This window comes from Vigna unguiculata, chromosome 9 (assembly GCF_004118075.2).
Source record: "Vigna unguiculata cultivar IT97K-499-35 chromosome 9, ASM411807v1, whole genome shotgun sequence".
NCBI classification, from domain to species: Eukaryota; Viridiplantae; Streptophyta; class Magnoliopsida; order Fabales; family Fabaceae; genus Vigna; species Vigna unguiculata.
Window position 1 is genome coordinate 32078055 of NC_040287.1, and position 25485 is coordinate 32103539.

The window sequence follows — 25485 nt, forward strand, 5'->3', positions numbered from 1 at the left end:
CATTTATTTATGCATTATACCATGGTTAATTAACTCCATAAGATCAACTACTCTAAGCCAAAGAGTGACACATATTAAACTGTTTTTTTTACCCTTGGTTTAACATTAATGATGCCAAACCAAGACCAAAAAGAAAAGAGGACAAATTAACAGAGAACAAGTGCGTAAGATCCACCAAGAAGAAAATAACTCAATCATTAAAAACTCCTTCACACGTCATCTTTGGTCCCTTGTTTAAGAATTTGGGACACTCGAGTTGCAACTTCACCTCCAAAGTACCTTCCCCTTTTTCTCAAGGGTTGCAACTTGCAAGGTCCCATCTCTTTTCTTCCACCATTGTTTCTTATAATAGAAGCACTAACAAGTTTCTCCACACACACAGGGTAAGTGGCTTTCTTGGTGCTTCTTCAAGCTCCTACTTGGAGCGCACACAGACCAAGACAAGTTCCATACCAGATACTCAAAAAGTTCCCCCCTCTAGCTGTAATTAAATACATAAGAAACAAAGTTCTAGTTTCTATTTATACCACCATTAACATATATATTATCCTGACGGAGAACACAAGAAGGACAATTCAATGGAGGCTAAGAACAAGATGTCTGAGGTGCTGCCGTTCATAATCATGGTGGTTATGGAAGGTTGGACCATAGGGCTCACCATTTTTGCAAAAACTGCAATAACTAATGGAATGAGCCCATTTGTGTTCATAGTTTATACCAATGCTTTGGCCACTATACTACTGTTCCCTTCTTCCTTTTTATCACACCAAGAGGACAGGTCCTTCTCTTCCTCCTTCCCTTCTCCTTGTGTTGCTAGCTAGTGAAGTTTCTTGCATGGAGGTTTTGTTTTGGTTCTGATCTTCAGTATTCTCTCTTCTGCACAGAAAGCAGCGCCAAACTTTTACTTTCTCTTTGTTCATGCGATTCTTGTTCATCGGTTTAATAGGGTACATACACATAAACATTCTCTCTCTCTTTCTTGTTAACCTACTTGTGGTCTTTGAATGGTTGTAACAATTGCTGAAGATAAGTAGTATTCATATTTGTAACATTTGATTACATTAATGGATTTTGCAGGGTAACCATGACTCAGGCCTTTTTATTTCTGGGTCTAAGCTATAGTTCGCCAATACTTGTGTGTGCCATGAGCCACTTGTTCCCAACGTTTAATTTTCTGCTCTCTCTCATTCTCAGGTTCCACATCATCAAAACTCAGTAATTTGCTTGTCTATTCATTTTTGCCATTGTGTCCATTTTCCATCTATTGTAATGTATCCAAATATTTCGAGAGAGTGAAGGTGAAACTAAATATGCTTTAAGCTAAATCGGAATTGTTATCGATCTTTCATTTCTGATCCCTGTTTTGCATAATTATTCTTTCAATTTTAGTTCACAAAATTGAAAAAAATAAAATAATAATATATCATTTTTACCGTATTCTTAATTCTAAGAATGTTTTATTTCTTTTTATTGCAGTTTGATTGAACCCTTAAATTTATCATATTCATTTAAGATGCAACCATGATTTGATTAATTAATTAAAGTAAAAAAAAAAAAAAAAAGGTGTACAAAATTGAGAATTGAAATAAAATTGTAAAGTTTTAGATTCTGAAAACTAAAATTATAGACAAAATAAAAATACCAAAATGGTAAACTTAAAATAAAGAGCACTTAAATTAATTATATTAAAAAACTGATATCTGAGTGAGTGTATGTAAACAATATTATCTAATCTTTAAGATTGTGCTTTAAGATATTATTAGTTGAAAATATAAACAAAATAAAACTAAAATTGTGAATTATTTTTCAAGAGTTAGCTATAGATGTAATAAGTTTATACTGTTTATTTCAGGAAGACAGAGTTGAATCTGAGAAGCCCTGGTATCCAAGTCCAAGTGATTGGTGTGTTGGTATCAATAATGGGAGCAGTGGTAGTTGAATTCTACAAGGGACCACTCGTAAGACCTTCTTCTCACCACCTTCGACAAACTAAGCAACTTCTTCTCTTCTCCTCAACACCAGAATTTTGGCTTCTTGGTGGCGCTTTGCTTGCTGCAGCTTCCTTCTCCCTTTCGATTTCCAACTTCATCCAGGTATACTCCTTTTAATGTTTTTTTCTTTTTCCTTCTATTCTTAAAATCATGTTTTCCCTCTGATGAAAATTGTGGTGATTAAAGTTTATTTCTTTTCTTTCCACCTATTAGAAAGAAACTCTAGAGCAATATCCGGAACCAATGAAGATGGTTTCTTATTCTAGCTTAATTGGAATGATCCTCTGTGCAATAGTATCGTGTATCATTGAGAGGGACATAAATGCTTGGAAGATAAAACGTAATAAGGACCTTATTCTCATTGTTCTAACTGTGAGTATCGACACATATATATTGAATATCATTTTGATATGCAGAATTAATAACAGCAAAACATAATTATGTGCTGCTGATGAGAAATATTTAACAGGCACTAGTAGGAGGTGTGATTCGTCCAAATATTCAAGTATGGTTAACTCGCACGAAGGGTCCACTTTATGTGCCACTTTTCAAGCCCTTTGGTATTGCATTTGCCACTACTTTTGCAGTTTGCTTCTTTTCTAACAGCCTTCATTATGGAAGGTATTTGGACTAAAATCGAATTCATGCCCAGATGCATATTTTTATACAATATAAAAATTTTGGTTCCTAATTTTTAAAAAAATAAAATTGTGCAGTGTTATAGGAACAACTATACTTGGAATGGGGTATTATACAGTAATATATGGACAAGTGAAAGGAAACGAGGAAGAGACAAACTGTGACGATAGCTCAGAATCCTTGGACAAGAAGATACCTCTTCTGCCAGAAAAGATGGAAGTGTGACCAAAATTTTGAAAGATTCTAACTGTATATAAATCATGAAACATGTAAATACCATAAAAACAAGGTGATTAAAATCATTGCATTTTCGTTGTAAAATATCCGTGAATATAAAACACAGTGTACATGTATCTCGATGTATGAGTTTTGGAATGATAAAATTTGATGATATAGTTATATAAAAGAAGTCATCAAATCAGGCTAATACTTAAAAAATGGAAATTCATATTTTGATTACTAAATTTTAATAATTTTTTTATAATTTTAAATATTTTCTTTTTAAGTGATTTTTTTTTATTTTCAATATTCAAAAATTATTTAAAAGATCACCTCTCATGTTATAAAACAAAGTTTTTAAAATTTAATAATTAAATTATCATTTTTCTTAAAAGCAAGTGTACAAAGAAGAAGGAAAGTTCATATCATGTCAGTAGAAGTTTTGCATGTACTGATATAATTGTGATGGACTTTCTTTTGATCGAAAAAGACAATCAAAATTATCTTTTCCACGAAAAATTTAAACAAACTGGAAAAATATGAATTAAACTGAGTGATATTTTATAAAATCAAAAGCTAAAGTAAAAGTTTCCTAAATCAGTATAAGTTGCTGTCAGTGTAACGGTACATGTCAGTATTAACAAATTTACAATTACAATTCATTCATAAATGTTTTATAACATGTTTTTTAAGATAATTAAACAAAAAATAGTCTACATTTAACAAGTTGCTGCTTACTTAACTCTCAACAAAATGTTTGTTTTATTTAAGAATGAAACGAAATTGCAACTTTTTAATGGAAATTGCGGTTGAAAAGCTAAGTTTTCTCAAATTAATAACAAATAAAAGTTGTCTGCTGTTATTCCTACGAAAAAAATCAGTTCTACACAATCAGACGAATCACACGAAAAACAAATCAGACGAAAAATTTAGTGAAACGATATTTTTAATACATTTTATTATGGATAAATTTTGTCAATTAAATTGTTGAATCATAATGATTGTATACATATAAAGTTGTTGGATAATGATTGCTTGATTGAATATTACTTGTATTCAAAGCGGTGCATCATAAATTTGAATAAAGTAGAATTCTAAAACATCGATTAAATTTTAATTGCGTAAAATTTAGAAATTGAAAACTTTTCATAAAAATAATTTAGCAGTTAAGTTAATAGATTTACACAAAATATAATTAAAAATTAATTTAGTGACCAACTTTTTAATTAGAAACTAATTAAGAAATATTTTTTTAGTAATAAAACTTTAATAGTAACTAATTTAGAAATCAATCCATTTTAAAAATTATTTTAGATGAATTATAATTTTTTTGAAATCCATTTTAAAAATTATTTTAGATGAATTATAATTTTTTTGAAATTATTTTAGTTATCGATAATTTTTTATTTATAAATTATATCTAATTTGATAGTTATAATGATTAATAATTATTTTTGGTACTAGCTAAGGATTTTGTAGTATTACTTGTTGTAAAAAGTTAGAAAGAAACAAATTAGGTATCAAAATAAATACATTTCAAGCTTTTATTTTGATAGACTTTAAATTAGTTTAATTATTAAAATCTTATTTTAATTATAATTTTTAAAATATCTCATTGTATAATATGTTGACCGGATACCAGAAATTTATTAGAGTTTAATCGAATAAAAGCAACTTTAGTCGATATATTATTTAAAGATAGAAATGAGACAAAAATGAAGTAGGCTGAAAAGAAATAAGAGTGAGAAAAATGATAGAAAGTTTGTGGCTTTTAAATTGAAAGAAAGAAGAATAAAAGAAATAAAAGGCTTAAGAAAATGGTAGTTTATACTTTACTAGTTTGGTTTCACAGAAAATTGAAGAGAAAAATAACTTATTTTTTATAAAGACACATTCACTGATGCATGTGATGTTATGAGATAGAAAATAAATAACAAAATTAGCATTGAAAGATTGAGTAGGTTCACACAAATAAACAAGCTCTCATTCCTTCCCTGCTTCCAACAAAAAGAAGAGATATTTAATAGATCCCACAGGAATATTTTCATTTATTCTCTACTTCTCTCCTTAAAGAAATAAAATTATGTTTATCTCCCTCCCTTCTTAAATTTAATTCAATCAAACAAACACAAAAATAATGAAACTTTTAATATATTTTCATTTTAAAATTAAATTTTAGCATTGTTAAAATCTAACTTTTAATTTTAATTTTTTAAATATCATAGCAATAAATATTAATATTTTCAATAATTGAAATCTTATTTGTATATTTTTTATAATAATAAAACTTTAATTAATAATAATTAAGGTCTACTTTTTATTTTATAAATTTTATTTGAATTTAAAAACAAATTCTTCTCTAGTTTTCAACTTTTTGGGTTTTCCCAATTGGTTACTTCATTTGAATTTAATAATAATTTTTTTTTACTTCCCAATTCTTCTCTAGTTTTCATTTTTTGCATCGCAGATTCATCTTTTCGAAATATATTTATTTTATATGTTTCTGAACGTGTATTTCGAAATGTAGTTTTAGATTCCAAAATATGTTTAGAAATATACATAACAATAATTTTTTTTTAAATATATTTTGAGTTGTATAATTCAAAAATATTTTTAGGTTGAAAATATGTTTTAAAATGAACATTCTAAAATACATTTTTTTAAAAATAAGATGCCGAAATATCTTTATCTTTTTATTATAATTTTAATGAATAAATTTAGATTTATGAATTTTTTGAGGGTGAAGAAAAAAAAGAAGATACTTGCAAAAACAGCCCTTTATATAAACAAAAAGACAAAAAGGTTTTTGTCTAAATATATTAGATCAAATAAATTAAGTTACTTAAAATGATTAAAATATTAAAAATTAGTTTAAATAGATAAAAGAAATGCAAGAATATTCAATTTAATATTTCAAAATTAAAAATTGTAAAGGACAAAAATAAAAAAAATTAAATATGTTGTTGACCTTAACTTTAAGTAAAAATTGTAATTAATTAATTTTTGAAACTTTGGTCTAATTTAATTCCCAATTCTAAAAATGTGTGGATTTAGTTCACTAAACCAAATTTCGTTAAGTTAACATTGAAGAATCTCATATAATTATAAAGTTGAAAAACTAAACTGAACCAAAATTTAAAAATAAAATAATTTCGATTTTTACTAAAAATTAAGAGTTAAAAATATATTTAACTTAATTCAAAATATATAAACAAAAGAATGAGATAAAAATAATTATATATATATATATAAAATTATTTTATATATATGCATACAAAATAGGATATATATATATATATATATATATATATATATATATATATATATATATATATATATATATATATATATATATATATATATATATATATATATATATATATATATATATATATATATATATATATATCCATTTCGAATTACTCAACCCAAGCATAAGAATTATTTTTGTCATCCTAGTACTTCTCGGTGTTAGTCCCACTTTCATTTTGAGTTATAATTTGACGTCAAAATCTATCAGAAATTTCTATCCTGTGGTATTTAAGATGTTGTAATATATGCTGAATTCTTATCGATGAAAAAGGTTATAATAACTTAATTTAATTGAGATAAAACTACGAGGTGTTACTTCTCTGCCTAGGAAAATATTAAATATATGCACTTATTATTTTTCTCTTTCTTTATTCTCTATCTATCACATTATTTTTATCTTTTATCTTGTGTTATTGTAATGTCTCATTTAATTATTAAGCGAAATTAAAAGAAAACGTCACACAATACAAGTACAAAAACGTAGTCCTGGGGTCTTTAACACCACCCCGACAAAACTCAGGCACACCACGATGCCAAAGGAAAGCTGAATACGAAAACAACATAGAGTGTAGCGTAGAAATACAGAAAGAGATACATGGGCCATGACCCTAAATAAAACACAAGGAAAACTCCAGCCCAGATGGCTAAGCAGCGGAATCTCCATTCGCTTGTTGACCAAGAGAACCTCGCCCATCTGCTCCCATCAACCGAGTCGATGATCATCGCAAGAAAGAAGAACCACATACAAGGCAACCATACAACAAACAGGGTAAGCTAGAACCAACACATTCTTATCATACAGTCAATTACATTATTATCATTCCACATCCATATAGCAATCAAGCATGTCATGACTCTTCATTCGATACACTACGACTCGACTCGACTCATCCGGATATGTATAACTTAGTCGGATTCAGCGGATGCTTGCACTTGTGGTGGATACCCCTGCTCGAACCTGAGCTGCTCACCCCCGAGCTATGTGTTACAAATGTCACGATGAAACAATTCTCCCTCACCACAAGGTTAGTCCTTAATGAATTTCAGGCCTCCTACTACTCTCACCACAGGGGTCAGTCCGCTCTAAGTGAGACTAACTGGCCCCTTAGAGTGTCAGGATACAGTCCTTACCTTGAATCCTTACTTAGTTATACAGATGGGGCACCACCATAGACACCCACTAACAGGGGCCATGGGATTACGTCCCGACCACTGAAGCGCAACCCCGGAGGTCTCGCCTAGAGACCCCAAGGAATTTACACGCTGACACGGACCAACATTCATAACTCAGCACTACTAGAATATTAAAAGCATGTTTACAATTCCATACCCATCCATGAGATTTATTCCTCATACGCATCACATTTGAGCCCATACCACTGATCATCACCATCCCATGAGTCTAGGATCTCATCTCATGTCAATACCATGTTCCTTAGATTTCAAACCACACATTCATTTTGCATGCTAAGTCTCATACCAACTCTTCATCCACAATTCACGAATCATGTCAAAAATATACTTCATGCTCCATTATATACAGATCATTCCTCATACAATCATACTCAACCAAAACAGATCATTCAGGGACCAATAGACATTCAAACACAGCACAGTCTCGCCCAGCACCTCGCTCAGGCTGAGGGGTCTCGCTCAGGCGAGCCTCCCCCTCGCCTAGGCGAGAGCAAAAAAACAAGTGTGTGGGCAACGCGGGATCTCGCTTAAGCGAGATCCCTCTCGCCTGGGCGAGTTGCCTGCTCGCTCAAAAGATGAGCGAGCCGCCTGGGCGACTTTTCGCGCAGGAGCTCTAGGTGAGCTCCCTGTTTCATCTCGCTTAGGCGAGACTGACTCGCCTGGGCGAGATTAACAGGTCTCGCCACTGTTTTTCACTGCACAGCCATGTTTTTCCAACCGAACAACACATACAAAGCATTTCACACGTCAAAACGACAGATCCAACCATACAATTCAACAACCAACACAAAAACAGTTCTAAAAGAGTCAAAACTAGAACCCTAACTTCCCGTACCTGGAAGAGGGTTAACGGAGCTTCAACACGGGACCTCGGAACGCACTAACCCAAGGATGACTCGCAGAACTGGCAGGACAGCGAAAAGGAATCAAGGAAACTGAGTCAACAGAGGCTTGTTAACTGGAAATATGAAACAAGGTAGCGAAATGGGAATCAGTACGGCTGGGGAAGACACTTACATGGAGTGGAAGCCCCTTTAGCTTACGTGACAGTCGAACGGAACCCTAGCGGAAGTGAAAGACGGCTGCAGTTCAAGGCAAGGGCAAACTCTCTGAAAATGGTAGAATACATTAGGTTTAGGGCATACCTAAGGTCTTATACTGTGGGCCGGCCTTTAGGCCCAATACTGTAGGGCAACCCACTAACTTTTAGGGCTGAGAAAAGAAATGGGCCTTACATTCCCCCCAACAAGAAAATTTTCGACCTCGAAAATAAAGACTCACCAGGTAAACAGATGTGGATGTGATTTTCTCATGTCCTCCTCTAACTCCCAAGTCGAATCACCCGTCCTCCGATCCCAGATGACTTTAACAAGGCTAACGGTCTTTCCACGACATTCCTCAACCTTGCTATCCTCAAGAGCTATGGGTGGTACTTCTACTGTGAGATCTTCCCTGATCTGTATATCCTCAGCTTCCAACACATGAGCCGGGTCGAATACATACTTCCTCAGCTGTGACACATGAAACACTGGATGAAGGTTCGCCAACTGTGGAGGTAAAGCTATCTCATAAGCCACTGGTCCAATCCTCCTCGTAATCTGATACGGGCCAAGGAATTTAGGCGAAAGCTTCCTTAAGCGGAGAGCCCTTCCCACGCCCGTGGTTCGGGTCACCCTCAAGAATACATGGTCTCCCGCTGCAAACTCCAAAGGCCTCCTCCTGCGATCCGCATAGGCCTTCTGTCTACTCTGCGAAGCCAACATCCTGTCTCTCACCATCCTCACCTTCTCGGTGGTCTGCTCTAACAGCTCAGGTCCAACCAACACGGCCTCTCCATCCTGATACCAGCAAAGAGGAGTCCTACACCTCCTGCCGTAAAGAGCCTCGTATGGCGTCATGCCAATGCTCGCATGAAAGCTGTTGTTGTAGGTGAACTCGATCAAGGGCAACACCTCATCCCAAGCCCCCAGATGATCTAATATGCAAGTCCTCAACAAATCCTCTAACGACTGGATCGTCCTCTCAGACTGGCCATCTGTCTGAGGGTGATACGCTGAACTCATGGTGAGCTTGCTACCCATAGCACTCTGTAACGTCTGCCAAAACCGGGACGTGAACCGCGAGTCTCTGTCGGAAACTATGCTCGAGGGCACTCCATGAAGTCTTATTATCTCCTTAATGTACAACTGGGCCAGCTTGGCCATAGACATCCTCAAGTTCATCGCCAAAAAGTGAGCACTCTTGGTCAACCGATCCACTATCACCCAGATAGTGTCATGTCCTCTAAAAGTCCGTGGAAGATGAGTCACGAAGTCCATGGAGATAATGTCCCATTTGCACACCGGTACCTCCAACGACTGTAGAACGCCACCAGGCCTCTGATGTTCCACTTTCGCCTTCTGACATGTTAAACAAGCTGATACAAACTGAGCCACATCCTTCTTCATTCCCTGCCACCAGAAAGTTTCCTTGAGGTCCTGGTACATCTTAGTTATGCCAGGATGCAAGCTAAGACGACTCTTGTGTCCCTCCTCAAGGATCAACTTTCTCACCTCAGCGTCATCTGGTATACATACTCTGCCTCGAAACCTCAGTATATCATCATTACCCAAAGCAAAGTCTCTAGCCTCGTCCGACCCAATCTGATCTCTAACTCTGTTCAGACTGGCATCCAACAACTGCCTCTCTCTGATCGAGCCCAAGAAATCACTAGATATAGTAAGGATACTACACCTAATGGACTCGGACCCCAACTCCACCTGTATCCTCATATCTCTGAACTTTTCTAGTAGCTCTACCTCTTTTATCATGAGATGTGCCGTATGTACCGTCTTTCTACTCAGAGCATCTGCTACCACATTTGCCTTCCCCGAATGGTATAGAAGTTCGAAGTCATAATCCTTCAGGAATTCCATCCACCTCCTCTGCCTCATGTTCAACTCCTTCTGATCAAACAAGTACTTGAGGCTCTTATGATCGCTGAACACTCGAAACTGAGCACCATAAAGATAGAGCCTCCAAATTTTCAAGACAAATACTATCGCTGCCAACTCAAGGTCATGAGTGGGGTAGTTACGCTCATGTATCTTAAGCTGCCTCGAAGCATATGCCACTGCCTTCTTTTCTTGCATCAAAACACACCCAAGTCCGAGGTGAGAGGCGTTACAGTAGACTTCAAACGGCTTCCCGACATCCGGAATTACCAATATAGGAGCACTCGTCAGTCTCCTCTTTAACTCTTGAAAGCTCTCCTCACACTTGTCCGTCCAAGTGAAGGGTTGGTCTTTCCGGGTAAGCAGAATCAGAGGCGCCACTATCTTGGAGAATCCCTCTATGAATCTCCTGTAGTAGCCTGCTAACCCCACAAAGCTTTTGATCTCTATGGCCGACTTAGGACTTTCCCACTTAACCACTGCCTCGACCTTTGCCGGGTCCACTGCAATCCCCTGGGCGGATATCACATGCCCCAAAAACTGAACCTCATCCATCCAGAACTCACACTTGGACAACTTAGCATACAACTGCTTCTCTCTCAAAACACCAAGCACCAACCTCAGGTGTTCTGCATGTTCCTCCTGAGTCTTGGAATAGATAAGGATGTCGTCTATGAAGACTACGACAAACTTATCTAGGAAAGGTCGGAAGATCCTGTTCATGTAGTCCATGAACACTGCCGGAGCGTTGGTCACACCGAACGGCATAACCACATACTCATAGTGGCCATACCTCGACCTGAAAGTTGTCTTCTATACATCATCAGCCTTTACCAAAATCTGATGATAACCCGATCGCAGATCTATCTTCGAGAACACTGATGACCCATGCAACTGATCCATCAAGTCATCAATTCTCGGGAGCGGATACTTATTCTTGATCGTCATCTTGTTCAGCTGCCTGTAGTCCACACACAGACACGAACTCCCGTCCTTTTTCTTTACCAACAACACTGGTGCTCCCCAAGGCGAAGTACTGGGCCGTATGAACTGTTTCTCCATCAGATCTTCTATCTATTTCTTGAGCTCTACCAACTCTGCCGGAGCCATGCGATATGGGGCCATCGAGACCGGGCCTGTGCCTGGGACTAGATCGATGGAAAACTCCACCTCTCTACTAGGAGGCAATCCCGGTACCTCCTCCGGAAACACATCCACAAACTCCTGAATAACCGGTATCACTGACGTTGCTTCTCCTCTCTCCACCTCCATATGCGTGAAGATCATGTAGCACTGCGCACCGTCCTGTAGCTCTCTCATAACTCCCTGGGAGGATACCAACTCATGCTCCTCTGAGTCGGGAAACAATAACTTCTTCTCCCGACAATCTATCAGAATGCGATTGGCAGAGAGCCAATCCATCCCTAAGATCACCTCCAACTCCTGTAGAGGTAGGCATATTAAGTTCACCCTGTACATGCGTCCCTCTACCTCTACTGGAAGCCTAGCACACAAGGACGACGTCCTGACCAAACCCGACGCTGGGGTAGATACTGCAAGTTCACAATGCAGCTCGCGCATCGGCAAACCCAACTGTTCCACACAAGCAAAAGACACAAAAGAGTGTGTCGCTCCAGAATCATACAGCACACACAAAGATCCACCCGCTATCATGCATCGACCTATAACAAGATTACCTGAGCCTGCAGCCTCTGCTCCGGTCATGGCATATACCCTGCCTGTCGCCTGAGGCCGGTTGCCTCTATCTCTCCGCCGGTGCTGGTGAGGAGTCTGAACTGGAGGGCGTGCTGCTGCCCTAGCAAGGGTAGGACAATCCCTCCCAAAGTGGCCTTCCTTGCCACAGTTGTTGCACCGACGGTAACCCTCCATACGCGGGCAAGCACTCCTCAGATGAGGGCCCCCGCATATATTGCACTGCACTCGACCCTGCTGGTGGGGGAGACCCCTAGACCCTTGGGACGGATGGTGGGGCCTATCGTACGGTCTCCTCCGCTCCTCATGCCTGGGCTTGGACCCAGATGGTCCACCGATCCTCTGAGGCGGTTGTGGCTGCTGTGGACGCTGGCCTTCCACCTCGCGCTTCATCTTCTCCATCACCCTGGCCTTCTCTACCAAAGCGGCAAAATCCTTGATGGACAAGCGTGCCACCATCAGGCGAATATCACCGCGAAGCCCATTCTCGAACTTCCTGCATCGCCACTCCTCATCGAGTGGTAGGGTGTAGAAACGGCTGAGGTGTTTGAACCTCTCAGCATACTCTGTGACAGTCTTCCCTCCCTGGGTCAACTGAAGGAACTCCACCTCCTTGGCGTATCGGATGCTGTCCGGGAAGTACTCGGAGAGGAACCTATCCCTGAAAGTTTCCCACGTCACTGGCTCATCCCTCTCCTCCAGGATGGATCGGGTGCTGCTCCACCAATGCTCTGCCTCCCCCGTGAGCATATACACAGAGAACGCCAACCTGTTCTCTGCAGGGCACATCTTCGCATCATAGATGCGCTCCAGGTCCTTCAGCCATTGGTCTGCGGCGTCAGGACTGGTCTTCCCGTCAAACTTCGCCGGGTGATGTCTCAGAAAGTCCTCCAGGCTCCACTCCCTAACTGCAGGTCGTGGTTCAGGACCAAACACAGGGGCAATCACCCTGTTCTCCTCCAACTGGCGGAGAGCCTCCATGTGTTGCCGATGAGCATCCTCAGCAGCTACCCTCGCAGCCTCCATCTGCTGCATCACTGCCTGTTGCTGCTCAAGCGACGCCGCCTGTCGCTGCATGGATGCCTCATGCTGCTGCATCATCGCAGCACTCTGCTGCGTCATAGCTGCTACCATTGCCTCTATGGCTCTGGCGATATCTGGCGCGTCCCCCCGGGATGATTGAGAAGCTCGACGAGGAGGTGCCATAGTCCACTGGCACACAGAAAACCACTTGGTTAGACTTGATAAAGGCAAGAATTCTAACTGAACACTCAGAGACACACGGAGAAAGCTAAGTGGACATCCAAGTCCACAGACCTGAGGAATGACCGCTCTTATACCATAAATGTAACGTCCCATTTAATTATTAAGCGAAATTAAAGGAAAACGTCACATAATACAAGTACAAAAACGTAGTCCTGGGGTCTTTAACACCACCCCGACAAAACTCAGGCACACCACGATGCCAAAGGAAAGCTGAATACGAAAACAACATAGAGTGTAGCGTAGAAATACAGAAAGAGATACATGGGCCATGGCCCTAAATAAAACACAAGGAAAACTCCAGCCCAGATGGCTAAGCAGCGGAATCTCCATTCGCTTGTTGACCAAGAGAACCTCGCCCATCTGCTCCCATCAACCGAGTCGATGATCATCGCAAGAAAGAAGAACCACATACAAGGCAACCATACAACAAACAGGGTAAGCTAGAGCCAACACATTCTTATCATACAGTCAATTACATTATTATCATTCCACATCCATATAGCAATCAAGCATGTCATGACTCTTCATTTGATACACTACGACTCGACTCGACTCATCCGGATATGTATAACTTAGTCGGATTTAGCGGATGCTTGCACTTGTGGTGGATACCCCTGCTCGAACCTGAGCTGCTCACCCCCGAGCTATGTGTTACAAATGTCACGATGAAACAATTCTCCCTCACCACAAGGTTAGCCCTTAATGAATTTCAGGCCTCCTACTACTCTCACCACAGGGGTCAGTCCGCTCTAAGTGAGACTAACTGGCCCCTTAGAGTGTCAAGATACAGTCCTTACCTTGAATCCTTACTTAGTTATACAGATGGGGCACCACCATAGACACCCACTAACAGGGGCCATGGGATTACGTCCCGACCACTGAAGCGCAACCCCGGAGGTCTCGCCTAGAGACCCCAAGAAATTTACACGCTGACACGGACCAACATTCATAACTCAGCACTACTAGAATATTAAAAGCATGTTTACAATTCCATACCCATCCATGAGATTTATTCCTCATACGCATCACATTTGAGCCCATACCACTGATCATCACCATCCCATGAGTCTAGGATCTCATCTCATGTCAATACCATGTTCCTTAGATTTCAAACCACACATTCATTTTGCATGCTAAGTCTCATACCAAATCTTCATCCACAATTCACGAATCATGTCAAAAATATACTTCATGCTCCATTATATACAGATCACTCCTCATACAATCATACTCAACCAAAACAGATCATTCAGGGACCAATAGACATTCAAACACAGCACAGTCTCGCCCAGCACCTCGCTCAGCACCTCGCTCAGGCTGAGGGGTCTCGCTCAGGCGAGCCTCCCCCTCGCCTAGGCGAGAGCAAAAAAACAAGTGTGTGGGCAACGCGGGATCTCGCTTAAGCGAGATCCCTCTCGCCTGGGCGAGTTGCCTGCTCGCTCAAAAGATGAGCGAGCCGCCTGGGCGACTTTTCGCGCAGGAGCTCTAGGTGAGCTCCCTGTTTCATCTCGCTTAGGCGAGACTGACTCGCCTGGGCGAGATTAACAGGTCTCGCCACTGTTTTTCACTGCACAGCCATGTTTTTCCAACCGAACAACACATACAAAGCATTTCACACGTCAAAACGACAGATCCAACCATACAATTCAACAACCAACACAAAAACAGTTCTAAAAGAGTCAAAACTAGAACCCTAACTTCCCGTACCTGGAAGAGGGTTAACGGAGCTTCAACACGGGACCTCGGAACGCACTAACCCAAGGATGACTCGCAGAACTGGCAGGACAGCGAAAAGGAATCAAGGAAACTGAGTCAACAGAGGCTTGTTAACTGGAAATATGAAACAAGGTAGCGAAATGGGAATCAGTACGGCTGGGGAAGACACTTACATGGAGTGGAAGCCCCTTTATCTTACGTGACAGTCGAACGGAACCCTAGCGGAAGTGAAAGACGGCTGCAGTTCAAGGCAAGGGCAAACTCTCTGAAAATGGTAGAATACATTAGGTTTAGGACAGACCTAAGGTCTTATACTGTGGGCCGGCCTTTAGGCCCAATACTGTAGGGCAACCCACTAACTTTTAGGGCTGAGAAAAGAAATGGGCCTTACAGTTATTATATTTATTTATTGACATATATTTTTTAAAGATATTAATATACTAATTTATTTTTTGTCTATTTTAATTTATCACTTCAATTATTTTTAAATTTTTTATTTTAATTTTTTTAAGTGATATAATGTGATAATCTAAAAACAATTATAATAATAAATTAAAAGTATATAAAATAAATAAATAAATAAATAAGAATGAATTAAAATATTATTATCTATTTTGTAAAACGAATTACAAATATAATTACTTGGTACAACAAAGTCAGAGACAAATTAGATCTAGGCTTTGTTCACTTCCTAAGATGGATTAGAGGGAGAGAGAGGTTGGGTTTGAGTGAATTTGAAAATGAAGGGTGTATTGTTTTTTTTAAGGGATTTGAAGGTGATTATGAGTGAATTTAATAATAAAGTTTGTGAGAGTTAGTGAGTGATTTGATTGATATGATAGATTAAAAAAATGTTTTAATATATTTAAAAGAGACTTTACCATTTTGTCCTTATGTAATAAATAGTATAAATTTGTGTTTGTATGAGTTTAATCAATTTTTAAATTTTTTATTTAATGCTACACTTTAAATAAATAATTTACAAAAATTAATAAAATAAATTATTTATTTTCATAATATTGAAATAAATTTTACCAAGCAATTGTAAATATCATTTTATTTGAAATTAAAAAATTAGTATGGAATATTTCTTTGGGATTAAAAAATTAAAAATTAATATTGCACGCAGTCCACGAATGGAGGATCGGTTCTACAGCTTAGGGATCAGATCTGCTACTTCTGTGATCGATTCCAAGCTTCATTGGATCGTTCCAAGCTGCATGACATACTTTTGGATCCGTTCCAAGGCAAGAAGATTGTTCCAACGTAGCAATTTCTCAGATTTTGGAACCGTTCCAGGCCACGAAGATCGTTCCAGCGATGCGAATTCTCATATGATTTCACTGCCGTGACAGCAACCGCTGCTTCAAACCAATTTGGTGTTTGTCTTCACCCTCATTCGCACCAAGAACAACAACAACAAGCTGCTTCGAATTGGAACCAGTACATGCAACACGTGAATACTATAATGTGATCATGGTAAATTGGTCATTTCATAAAACTCTCTTTTAAATCTGAGCTAAATAAGCGAGATGAAAAAATGTTCATATCCTTCAAATCCTTGCTAAACCTAGCTTGCATATCATACAAAACGAACAAGCTTTATCCCTCCTAATCTATCTTCTCATTTACACCACAACAGTAAATACGATAAAACGAACCGGCTCTTATTGTTTGCTCCCATTGATAACTCGTGGCAGAGAAGATTGGTTTCTCTCGTTTTCGTTTCCATAGTGAGAAAATAAGAAAAAAGGAAAAAAATATAAAATATTCTACTTTTAAGATACAAAATATAAATTTTTTCTGCTACTGAAAATCAGCGAGATAAACTAGTCGGATTAAACTCTTAAAACTTGAGTTTAGTTTGTAAAATATTGATGGTTCAAGAATGAGTCATTCATTTCATTGAACTTTAATCGAAATTTAAGTTTGTTGGGCTGAAAAAAATATTAAACTTGAGTTTTTCTTATTTATCTTATTTAAAGTTTTAATTCATTTTAATTTATGAAAAAAATATTTTAATACTTTATAAAGACAAAATTCTACAAATTATTTTAATAGTACTCTATTAATAAAAATATACATAAACTTTTATCTAAAGAAAGTTATTCATACATAAAAAAAAGATATTGTTTTCAGCAAATACAACTCAGGTCTCTTCGCTAAAACTTAACTTTGCAGCCAATTCAAACCAGACGCACCCTGATCACTGTAACAGACACAAAATGACATCAATAAGTGCATTGTATATCAAATGATATTAATCAACATAGGCTCACAACCTCAACTTATTATGGTTATGTAAACAAATGGAAGGCATTTGTTGGTATACAAAAGAATCGAACATTCATCTTTTACCATAGGTTTCTACCACCAAAGAACATATTTTAAATTATTATTTTTTAATTACCAGCAAGAAAATTCATATCAAGATTAATTAATTACCATAAGTATTTATAAAAGATACATTATAGAAAGAAGTTAAAATTGAAAAAAGAAAACATGACTATTCATAAAATTGGTTTATTTTTTAAATGAACTTCATTACAGAATAAGCCCAAACTTTGACATGATAGATGAAAGGGTATTGGACTCATGGGCTTGGGCCTTTGGATTTGATTTCACAAGCTCCGTTTTTAGAATTGAGCACTACCTGTGACTGTTCTGTTGCTGTTTTCCCCTGGCACTAGATTCTTGGAACCGAATGGATTTGATGAAGGCTTTGAGGTTGAGCCCTTGCGTAGGTGCAATTCCTTCACCGCCACTTATCACTCTCGGTGGTGTTAGCTTCTGTGCCCCTCCTCTCTTTACAACAAAACACTGTAGTCATTTTTGCATCTCTACAAACACTCGCAAAAAGCTTTTCTCTCCAATTCCACTTGGCAGAAAGAGAGACTCTGATCCAGAGCCGCTTCTGGAACCCTCCATTGTCCAAGAACTATCATTCGTAGAAGAAGAAGAACAAGAAGAAGAAGAATTCCTCGACGAGTATGAAGACGGTAAAGTTGCGCTCTGTCTCTCGAATCTAATCGCTTCTCTCTATTTCCGAAATTTTCTGAACTTTTCGTTTCATTGCGCAAAGACAGCGTTGGATGATAATGATGATGAAGACGACGGTGACGACGAGGGATACTATGAGGAAGAAGAGGAGGCTGGTGTGCCTTATGTAAGTTTTTGTTAGAAATTAGAATGATAAGTGTGTGTTTTGGTTGGGGAAAATGATATGATTTATTGATTTAGAACGTTTCTAAGGCAGGTGATGGCGGCGCAGGCGGTGGAATCTCCCTAGCTGGCACATGGTGGGACAAAAAAGCATTAGCCATTGCTAAAGAGGTTACTCTCTCTTTTGATGGGGAATTGCAAGTTTATGCTTTTAAAACACTGCTGAACTCCACCATTCAAGTGCGAATTGAGAACCTTTCCAAAAAGTAAGACGAAAATATTCTCCTTCTTCTTCTTCTTATCCTTATTATTGTTTTTATAATTAGTATGAGGATGAAGGCAGGGGTTGAGAGAGCAAAAACGATACGGCTAACTAGGACTCCGTTCTGTTTTAACTTTTTTTTATTATCAAATATTAAAATTAGACAATTTGGTAAGATTAAATAGCAAGGAAAATTTGACCACCGCATGCGTGGTTTTGTCTCAGTTATTGGCTGAATGGTTCCTTCCTGATTAAGATTTAGTTGTACCTCATTAAACAGGCACATTATTAGTTTGATAACTTTTATTATTGAATGGTTATTATGAATAAAAGCATATATTATTCTGAACTGTTTGTGATGAATCTTTAGTTTTTTTTATATATAATTGTGAGATCGGATAACTATGCAAGACCTTTTTTGATTAATTATATAAATAATATAATTTTGGATTTTCCCAATTATTTATGAGATTATGCTGATATATAAGTAACCTTGCACCTTAAGCATATAATTTGGGGTTCAATTCTGGAGGAAGCCAACTCCTTAAATGCATTACTTCTTGATTACTCTTTGACTCTGGCCGGAGGATACCTGAGGTTCACACACAAAATCTAAATATGTATGGAAATTTAGCAATACATACGTATGTGCTAGTAGTAATGTTATATTTGGTTTATCTTTCTTTTTGATATACTTATATAAGTTTCTGAAATTTTATGTGCTATATAGCAATGTTTCCTCCCTAAAAGTAATGTTACATTAATGTTTATCTTTCTTTTTTTTCATTTGTTCATAGTTTTTTTAAGCTTATTTCTGGTATACTGGGATAGGTTGATAGGCCAGATTGCAGAATGTGTAACTATTCTAAGGATGTGGGAAATTGGTGCAATTTTATTTGTAAAGATCTACATTGCAGAAAATTGGAAATGCTGAAGTTGAATGCACTTAAAGGTATTCAGCATTCCCGTGGCCCCTTTTACTTGCATAGTTTAAGGATTGCTAGGCCAGATTTCAGAATGTGTAGCTATTTTAAGGAATGTAGGAAATTGGTGCAATTTTATTTGTAAAGATCTACACTGCAAAAATGGAAAGGCTGAAGTTGAATGCACTTAATTGGTATTCAGTATTCCTGTGGCCCCTTTTACTTGCATAGTTTAAGGATTGTGGAGCTTGTCGCTAATAAGCATTCATTTTACATCCTCTCTCCTAAAGACGTAAAAAAGGTTTGACGATTTTAGTCCCATATTTCTAAGTGCATTGGACTGATGCAAAGTGCCTGATATATCACAATTTTTGAATGCAAATCCTATCTGTATACTGCTCAGTGAATGGATTTTTGGCTAACTACCTACGCATTAACTAAGTATCAATGATTTGGTGTTGTAAAATTTGACGAAAATACAAACAAAACTTGATTCTTGAGGCTTGTATGATCACTGCCCAAAGTATTTCAAAAGGGTACCCACCACCTCAGGAAGTCACTTTGCAACGGTCCGCATGCGTCCTCCTTTTTTTTTTTTTTTTTTCCTCTCATGGGCCTTATCTCCAAGCTCTTATTCCCCGCACGACCCTCCATTTCGGTGTGCCGCAAAGTAATGGGCTCCTCTATCTTTTTCTTCCATGAGCCATGAGGTCTCTAACACTTTTTCCCACCTATAAATACATTACTTCTCTACTCTCTTAAATTTATTTCTTGCTAGTTTATGGGTTCTTCGAAAAATCCGTTCAGGGTAGTGGTCATTAGCTTTTACAGCAGTCTTAAGGACTCATGGCTGACGGTATGGACACCACCACCAACAACAAAATAATATTTCGCGAAACCTTTTCCGAAGATTTAAAAAATCAAAGTCTTTGCTGGACAAAACTTTCAACGCTGGCAGAAACACTTGTCTACTCTATTAGACATGTAAGGAGTTGTTTATGCTCTTACAGCCGTCAAACTTGACTCTAGTAGTCCTACAAAACATATTGAAGATTGTATCAATTCAACTTAGGTATGACGACACACTTTGCTCAATGCATTATTTAATAATTTGTTTGATGTGTACTCCTCTTATAAGGAAGCCAAGGATATTTGGGACTCGTCGATTCTCAAATACACAACCGAAGGTCTTGTGAGGCAAAGGTTCGTCATTGGAAATTACTACTACTAGGAGATGATAAACGATGAAGACATCAAGATGCAGATCAATGAGTACCACAAGCTACTTGAATATATTAAAGCAAAAAACATAGTCATGCATGATGAGTTCATTTTAGAACTTCTAATAAAAAATCTTTCAGAATCCTAGACAAACTACAAACAACAATTGAAGCACAGGCACAGACAAATGTTATGTTACCCCATCCCTTATCATTCACTGAAGATACCAACCAAAAGAATTGTGATGCTACAAGGGCTATAAGACATTATCAACCAAAGCAAATATGGTAGAAGACGAGCCATCTCCAAAAGTGTACAAGAAAAAGCCCGATCACAAGAACAAAAATTTTAAAAATTCTCGTCCTAGTGGATCTAACCCCACTTTCAAGAAAAATGGAAATTGCTTTGTGTGTGGAAAATGAGGCCATCATTGAGTTAGAAACTACAATCCTCCTAAGGCAAATATAACCGAAGGAGAAAATACAATTCTTGCGGTTGTTTAACAAATAAACCTTGTGAGCAAATGGATGGTAGACTATGGTGCTACCAGGCACATCTGTGCAAACAAAAATGTGTTTACCTCCTTCACTAGTATAGGGAATGGAGAGGAATATGTTTATCTTGGTGATTCCATGACAACTCCTATCCTAATAAAAGGAAAATTTCTTCTAAATTTCACAAATGAGAAGACTCTAAGCTTAAGCAATGTGCTACATGTGCCATCAATCAGAGTTAATATAATCTTTGTAGCATTGTTGGGAAAAGTTGGTGTTAAAGTGTCATTTGAATATGATAAGATTGGTATGACAAAAAATAATGTGTTTGTAGGGGAAGGGATATTGTGATCAAGGTCCTTTTGTACTTAACATTTCTGAAATTGTCAATGAATCTAGTTCTTTTTTCTTTTATTGTTCATTTGTATGATGTGTTGCATGCTAGATTAGAACATGTAAATTCCTCATATGTTATGAAATTGTAATGACTCAGATTAATTAATATGCATTATAAACAAAGTAAAAAAGGAGGTGATATATGAGTGGAGTCTAAATTAACAAAGAAAACTTGTCATTCTGTATTAGGTCAAATTGAACTTCTAGGATTAATTCATATGGATTTAGTTCCTTTGGAGATGATTTTTACATGTTTCTTGTTGAAAATGATCCAAGTTTTTTAGAAGCTACTAGTGCTCTTAATGCAATACATCTTCCTCTGTCGGAAGGAACTAGATCAATATGAATTAATCTTAGAAGTTCAGTTTGATGTTCTTCAAAATGACAAGTTTTCTTTGTTAATTTAGACTCCACATATATATATCACATTTCTTACTTTGTTTATAATGTATATTAATTAATCCTAGTCGTTACAAGTTCATAACATACGAAGAATTTACATGTCCTAATCTAGCATGTCACACATCATACGAATCAAATCAACAATATAAGCAAAAGAACTAGATTCATTGACAATTTCAGAAATGTTAAGTACAAAAAGACCTTGATCACAATATCCCTTCCTCACAAACACATTATTTTTTGTCATAACAATCTTATCTTATTCAAATGACACTTTAACCCCACTTCTCCCAACAATGCTACATAGATTAGATTAACTTTGATTGATGCCACATGTAGCACATTACTTAAGGTTAGAGTCTTCTCATATGTGAGCTTTAGAAGAACTTTTCATTTTCTTAGGACATGAATTGTCTTGGAATCACCAAGATAAACATGTTCTTCTCCATCCCGCACTAGTATAGGAGGTAAGCGCACTTTTGTTTGCACAAATGTCCATAGTAGCACTAGTTTCTACCACCCATTTACTCACATTGGTCACAAGATTTATTTGTGAAACAAATGTGCGTGATGGCCTAGTTTTCCACACACAAAGCAATTTCCATTTTTCTTGAAAGTGGGGTTAGATCCATTGGGATTTAAAAATTTTCTTGTTCGTTTTGTAGATGGTTTGTCTTCTAATATATTTGCTTTGGCCAATAATGTCTTAGCCCTTGTAGCACTGACCAAAGTGTGTCGGGTACCTTATTCAAATGGACCCAATTAAAAATCTGATTTGCAGGACTACTGGAGTCAGATTTGGTGGTTGTAAGAGCGGAAGCAATTCTGTACATGTCTAATAGAGTAGACACACACACATTCATGCAAGCATTGGAAATATTGTTTTGCTTATCTGGTGTAGTGTTGGTATCCTTACCGTCAGCTATAAGTCAGAGATGATTGGTACCCTTTTCAAATAGGCTATTTCACTACAGCTGCATTTTCACACAATGCATTTTGTGGCTTAAATTATCGTTCTATTTTTTCTTAAACTGCTGCTAAAGTTGCTAGCTATTATCATGAATGCCTAGCTTAGTTGTTGTGTTCTGTCTGTAGGTCTGGCTCGCCCAGCATGGAAGATATTGAAGCCTTCTCTGCAACGTATAGAGCAAAATTGGATGAAGCAGAACTTGCTAAATCAGTTCCTGACAATTTATGTTTGGAGGTACCATCTCAAGTGTCTTGTTGACATGTTGTGTTATCTTTGGGGTGGGGGGTGGGTGGGGGAGATATAATTCGACGTTACCGCTATGATCAATATTTGTAAGCACAAACTATGAACTACTTTTCTGTCCTAATCAAATCCTCTGACAGGTTTGGATAATGTTTTTAAACATCGTATGTTCTTATGGGTTATGCTTTTCCCTCTTGATTTTGAAGGATGATCCCAACCATGATGGGATTTAAATTTTGATCATCAATGTTTTATATTATTAGCGTTTGACATATTTGCTTTTTCAGGTGTCTTCTCCTGGTGTTGAAAGAATAGTTCGGATTCCAGATGACCTAGATCGATTCAAGGACCGACCTATGTATGTGAAATACGTCATTAGTAATGATCCAAATAACCCGGCTGCAGAGAGTGAGGGTGTCTTCATGCTTGAATCCTTTGACCTGGAAACGAAATGTTGCACCTGGGGTTTAGCAGATGTGAAAGTCAACAGACAGAAATCAGGTAAAGGAAGACCCCTGAATAAAAAACAAAGAGAATGGCGTTTAAGCATTCCCTTTGATTCCTTACGTTTTGTTCGGTTGCACTCTGATATTTAAATAATTCATTTTCCCCGAAAGTTGTTGATTAATTATTAGATTTCTATCTTTCCTATGCAAATAGTATACGTGTCTCAACCTGTATGTACACATAAGCTCTGCGTTTATAGATAATTGGAACAATTAACTTTACCATGTACTCTTGTACTGCTCTTTTTTTCAAACTATTTATTGAATTTAATTCTAGGACTGTAAAAACTTGTATCATTAACATCGTTTTACACGGTTATTTTTCTTATATTTTTTTCATGGGATGCTAACAATGGCATGACAATGCCACGTCTCTGAGGAATGTGTTTGTGACTGTTACATACATTGCAGTTTTTCCGTTGTACAATTTTATAATTACTCATTTCCAATTCACTATTTAATGAAAAGTTTCTTTTACATTTTTTTTTCTTTTCATTCATTTAATATTTTGAATTACCCAAATATTTTTGCAGATCATTAGTACTTTATTTGTCTCATTAAGTTCTTTTGAATTTTAAATTTAAATCTCTTTAAAATTTTATAATTTTGACTCTTTTTGCATCTTTCTGTTTTATATATATAATTTTTTCATTAGTTCTGCCGAAAAATGTTAATAACGAACATTTATTTTAACCTTGCATTTTTTTTTCATCATAAAGTAATGATTCTAAACAAAATACTCTATTCATAGCAAGAGTTGGATTTGGGTTAACTCATTGTTTAAAATTTAAAAGTAGTATATAATTAGAAACCACTCTAAAAGTAGAGTCTTATAGGATTCTTGTGGGTGTGATTTTGCAGAAGAGACATAATTGCTAATTATAGCAAAGACAAGTCATTTTTCTAAAGCTTTGAATGTTCTTTTTGACTTTTGGTATAGACAGGAACCAGACAACAACACGATTAGTTTGAAGTCTGTTGATCCAATTTTATGACGGGGTTTGGTCACCCTTGCAAAATCTAGCATTCTTAATATGTTCCAAAATCTAATACAATATGTTGCAGAAAGTGGAAACCTATTAAATAGAAACGCACTTTTCCTTAGCTCCAATTTGGTATTCAAATCCTGTTTCATTAGTAGAAAACTAGAATGCAGGCTCTTTCATTTTTTGTAGATTTTTGTCTTTTTATGTGCATTTGACATATACTTTAGTTTATATAAAAAAAATTACATGAAAAAAGTGTCTCGCACACACGCGTGAGTATATTTGTCCCTTCAAAAGTAAATGTATTTCAAAGCATAAAGTGTATTTCACCTTTTATTCGCAAATGCATTGGATTCCTATGTGTATATATTTGTAGTTTGTATGCAATAAAAAATTTTTAAAACTCACATAAAAATGTTCAAGATATAATTTATTACAAAGTATTAATCTGGTTCACACATTCTTAATTTTGCTTTTGCATCTATAACACATTTTTAACTCGCTTGCTACGCCTAAGACACCAAATTAAAATGCTCTAAAAATCGAATTAAGAATGCATAAACTAAATTAAAATTACATTATTGAAAATCCCACAACGATGCTTTGGCGAGAACTTCATACAAAAAATAAAGAATTATGAGTAAAGGTAACATAAAACAACTTAATAATATTTTATTCTACTAGTATCTACTTAGTAAATTTTGATGTAGAGGAGTAGAACCAGGAATGCGTTGGATGCCGAAGGAATAATTTAGATTCTTAAAAAAGTAACAGTACGTATGAGTAGTATGAATGGTGTATTGTATATGAGCAGTTGCTTTTTCAGAATTTGAGCCCCGCGCATGTTTGAAAAGGTATAAAGTGTTTTGCGTCGACCTTTTTTCCTTATCTTTTGGACAACAAAGCAGAAACCTTAAACAAAACTATGGCACAGTCA

At 36.8% G+C, this 25485-nt stretch overlaps 2 protein-coding genes across 5 annotated transcripts; both read left to right on the forward strand.

The window, feature by feature from the left end:
• Positions 1 to 283: 283 nt before the first annotated feature.
• Positions 284 to 2983, forward strand: LOC114162614 (WAT1-related protein At1g70260-like). 3 transcript variants are annotated; one of them, XM_028046561.1, is made up of 7 exons: positions 284 to 778; positions 885 to 947; positions 1078 to 1215; positions 1853 to 2093; positions 2205 to 2363; positions 2461 to 2551; positions 2708 to 2873. In XM_028046561.1, the coding sequence occupies exons 1-7, from the start codon at positions 579 to 581 to the stop codon at positions 2713 to 2715; spliced, it is 900 nt and encodes a 299-aa protein (XP_027902362.1). In that variant the 5' UTR covers positions 284 to 578; the 3' UTR covers positions 2716 to 2873. The 3 variants fall into 3 exon arrangements, with proteins under 3 accessions (XP_027902362.1, XP_027902359.1, XP_027902360.1); XM_028046558.1 differs by having other exon boundaries at positions 288 to 778; positions 2461 to 2612; positions 2708 to 2983; XM_028046559.1 differs by having other exon boundaries at positions 293 to 778; positions 1078 to 1194; positions 2461 to 2612; positions 2708 to 2983.
• A 14538-nt stretch (positions 2984 to 17521) lies between these two features.
• LOC114196229 lies at positions 17522 to 23850 on the forward strand. 2 transcript variants are annotated; one of them, XM_028086810.1, is made up of 5 exons: positions 17522 to 17982; positions 18070 to 18149; positions 18224 to 18411; positions 22939 to 23047; positions 23344 to 23850. In XM_028086810.1, the coding sequence occupies exons 1-5, from the start codon at positions 17688 to 17690 to the stop codon at positions 23650 to 23652; spliced, it is 981 nt and encodes a 326-aa protein (XP_027942611.1). In that variant the 5' UTR covers positions 17522 to 17687; the 3' UTR covers positions 23653 to 23850. The 2 variants fall into 2 exon arrangements, with proteins under 2 accessions (XP_027942611.1, XP_027942612.1); XM_028086811.1 differs by having other exon boundaries at positions 17523 to 17982; positions 18236 to 18411.
• The last annotated feature ends 1635 nt before the right edge of the window (positions 23851 to 25485 follow it).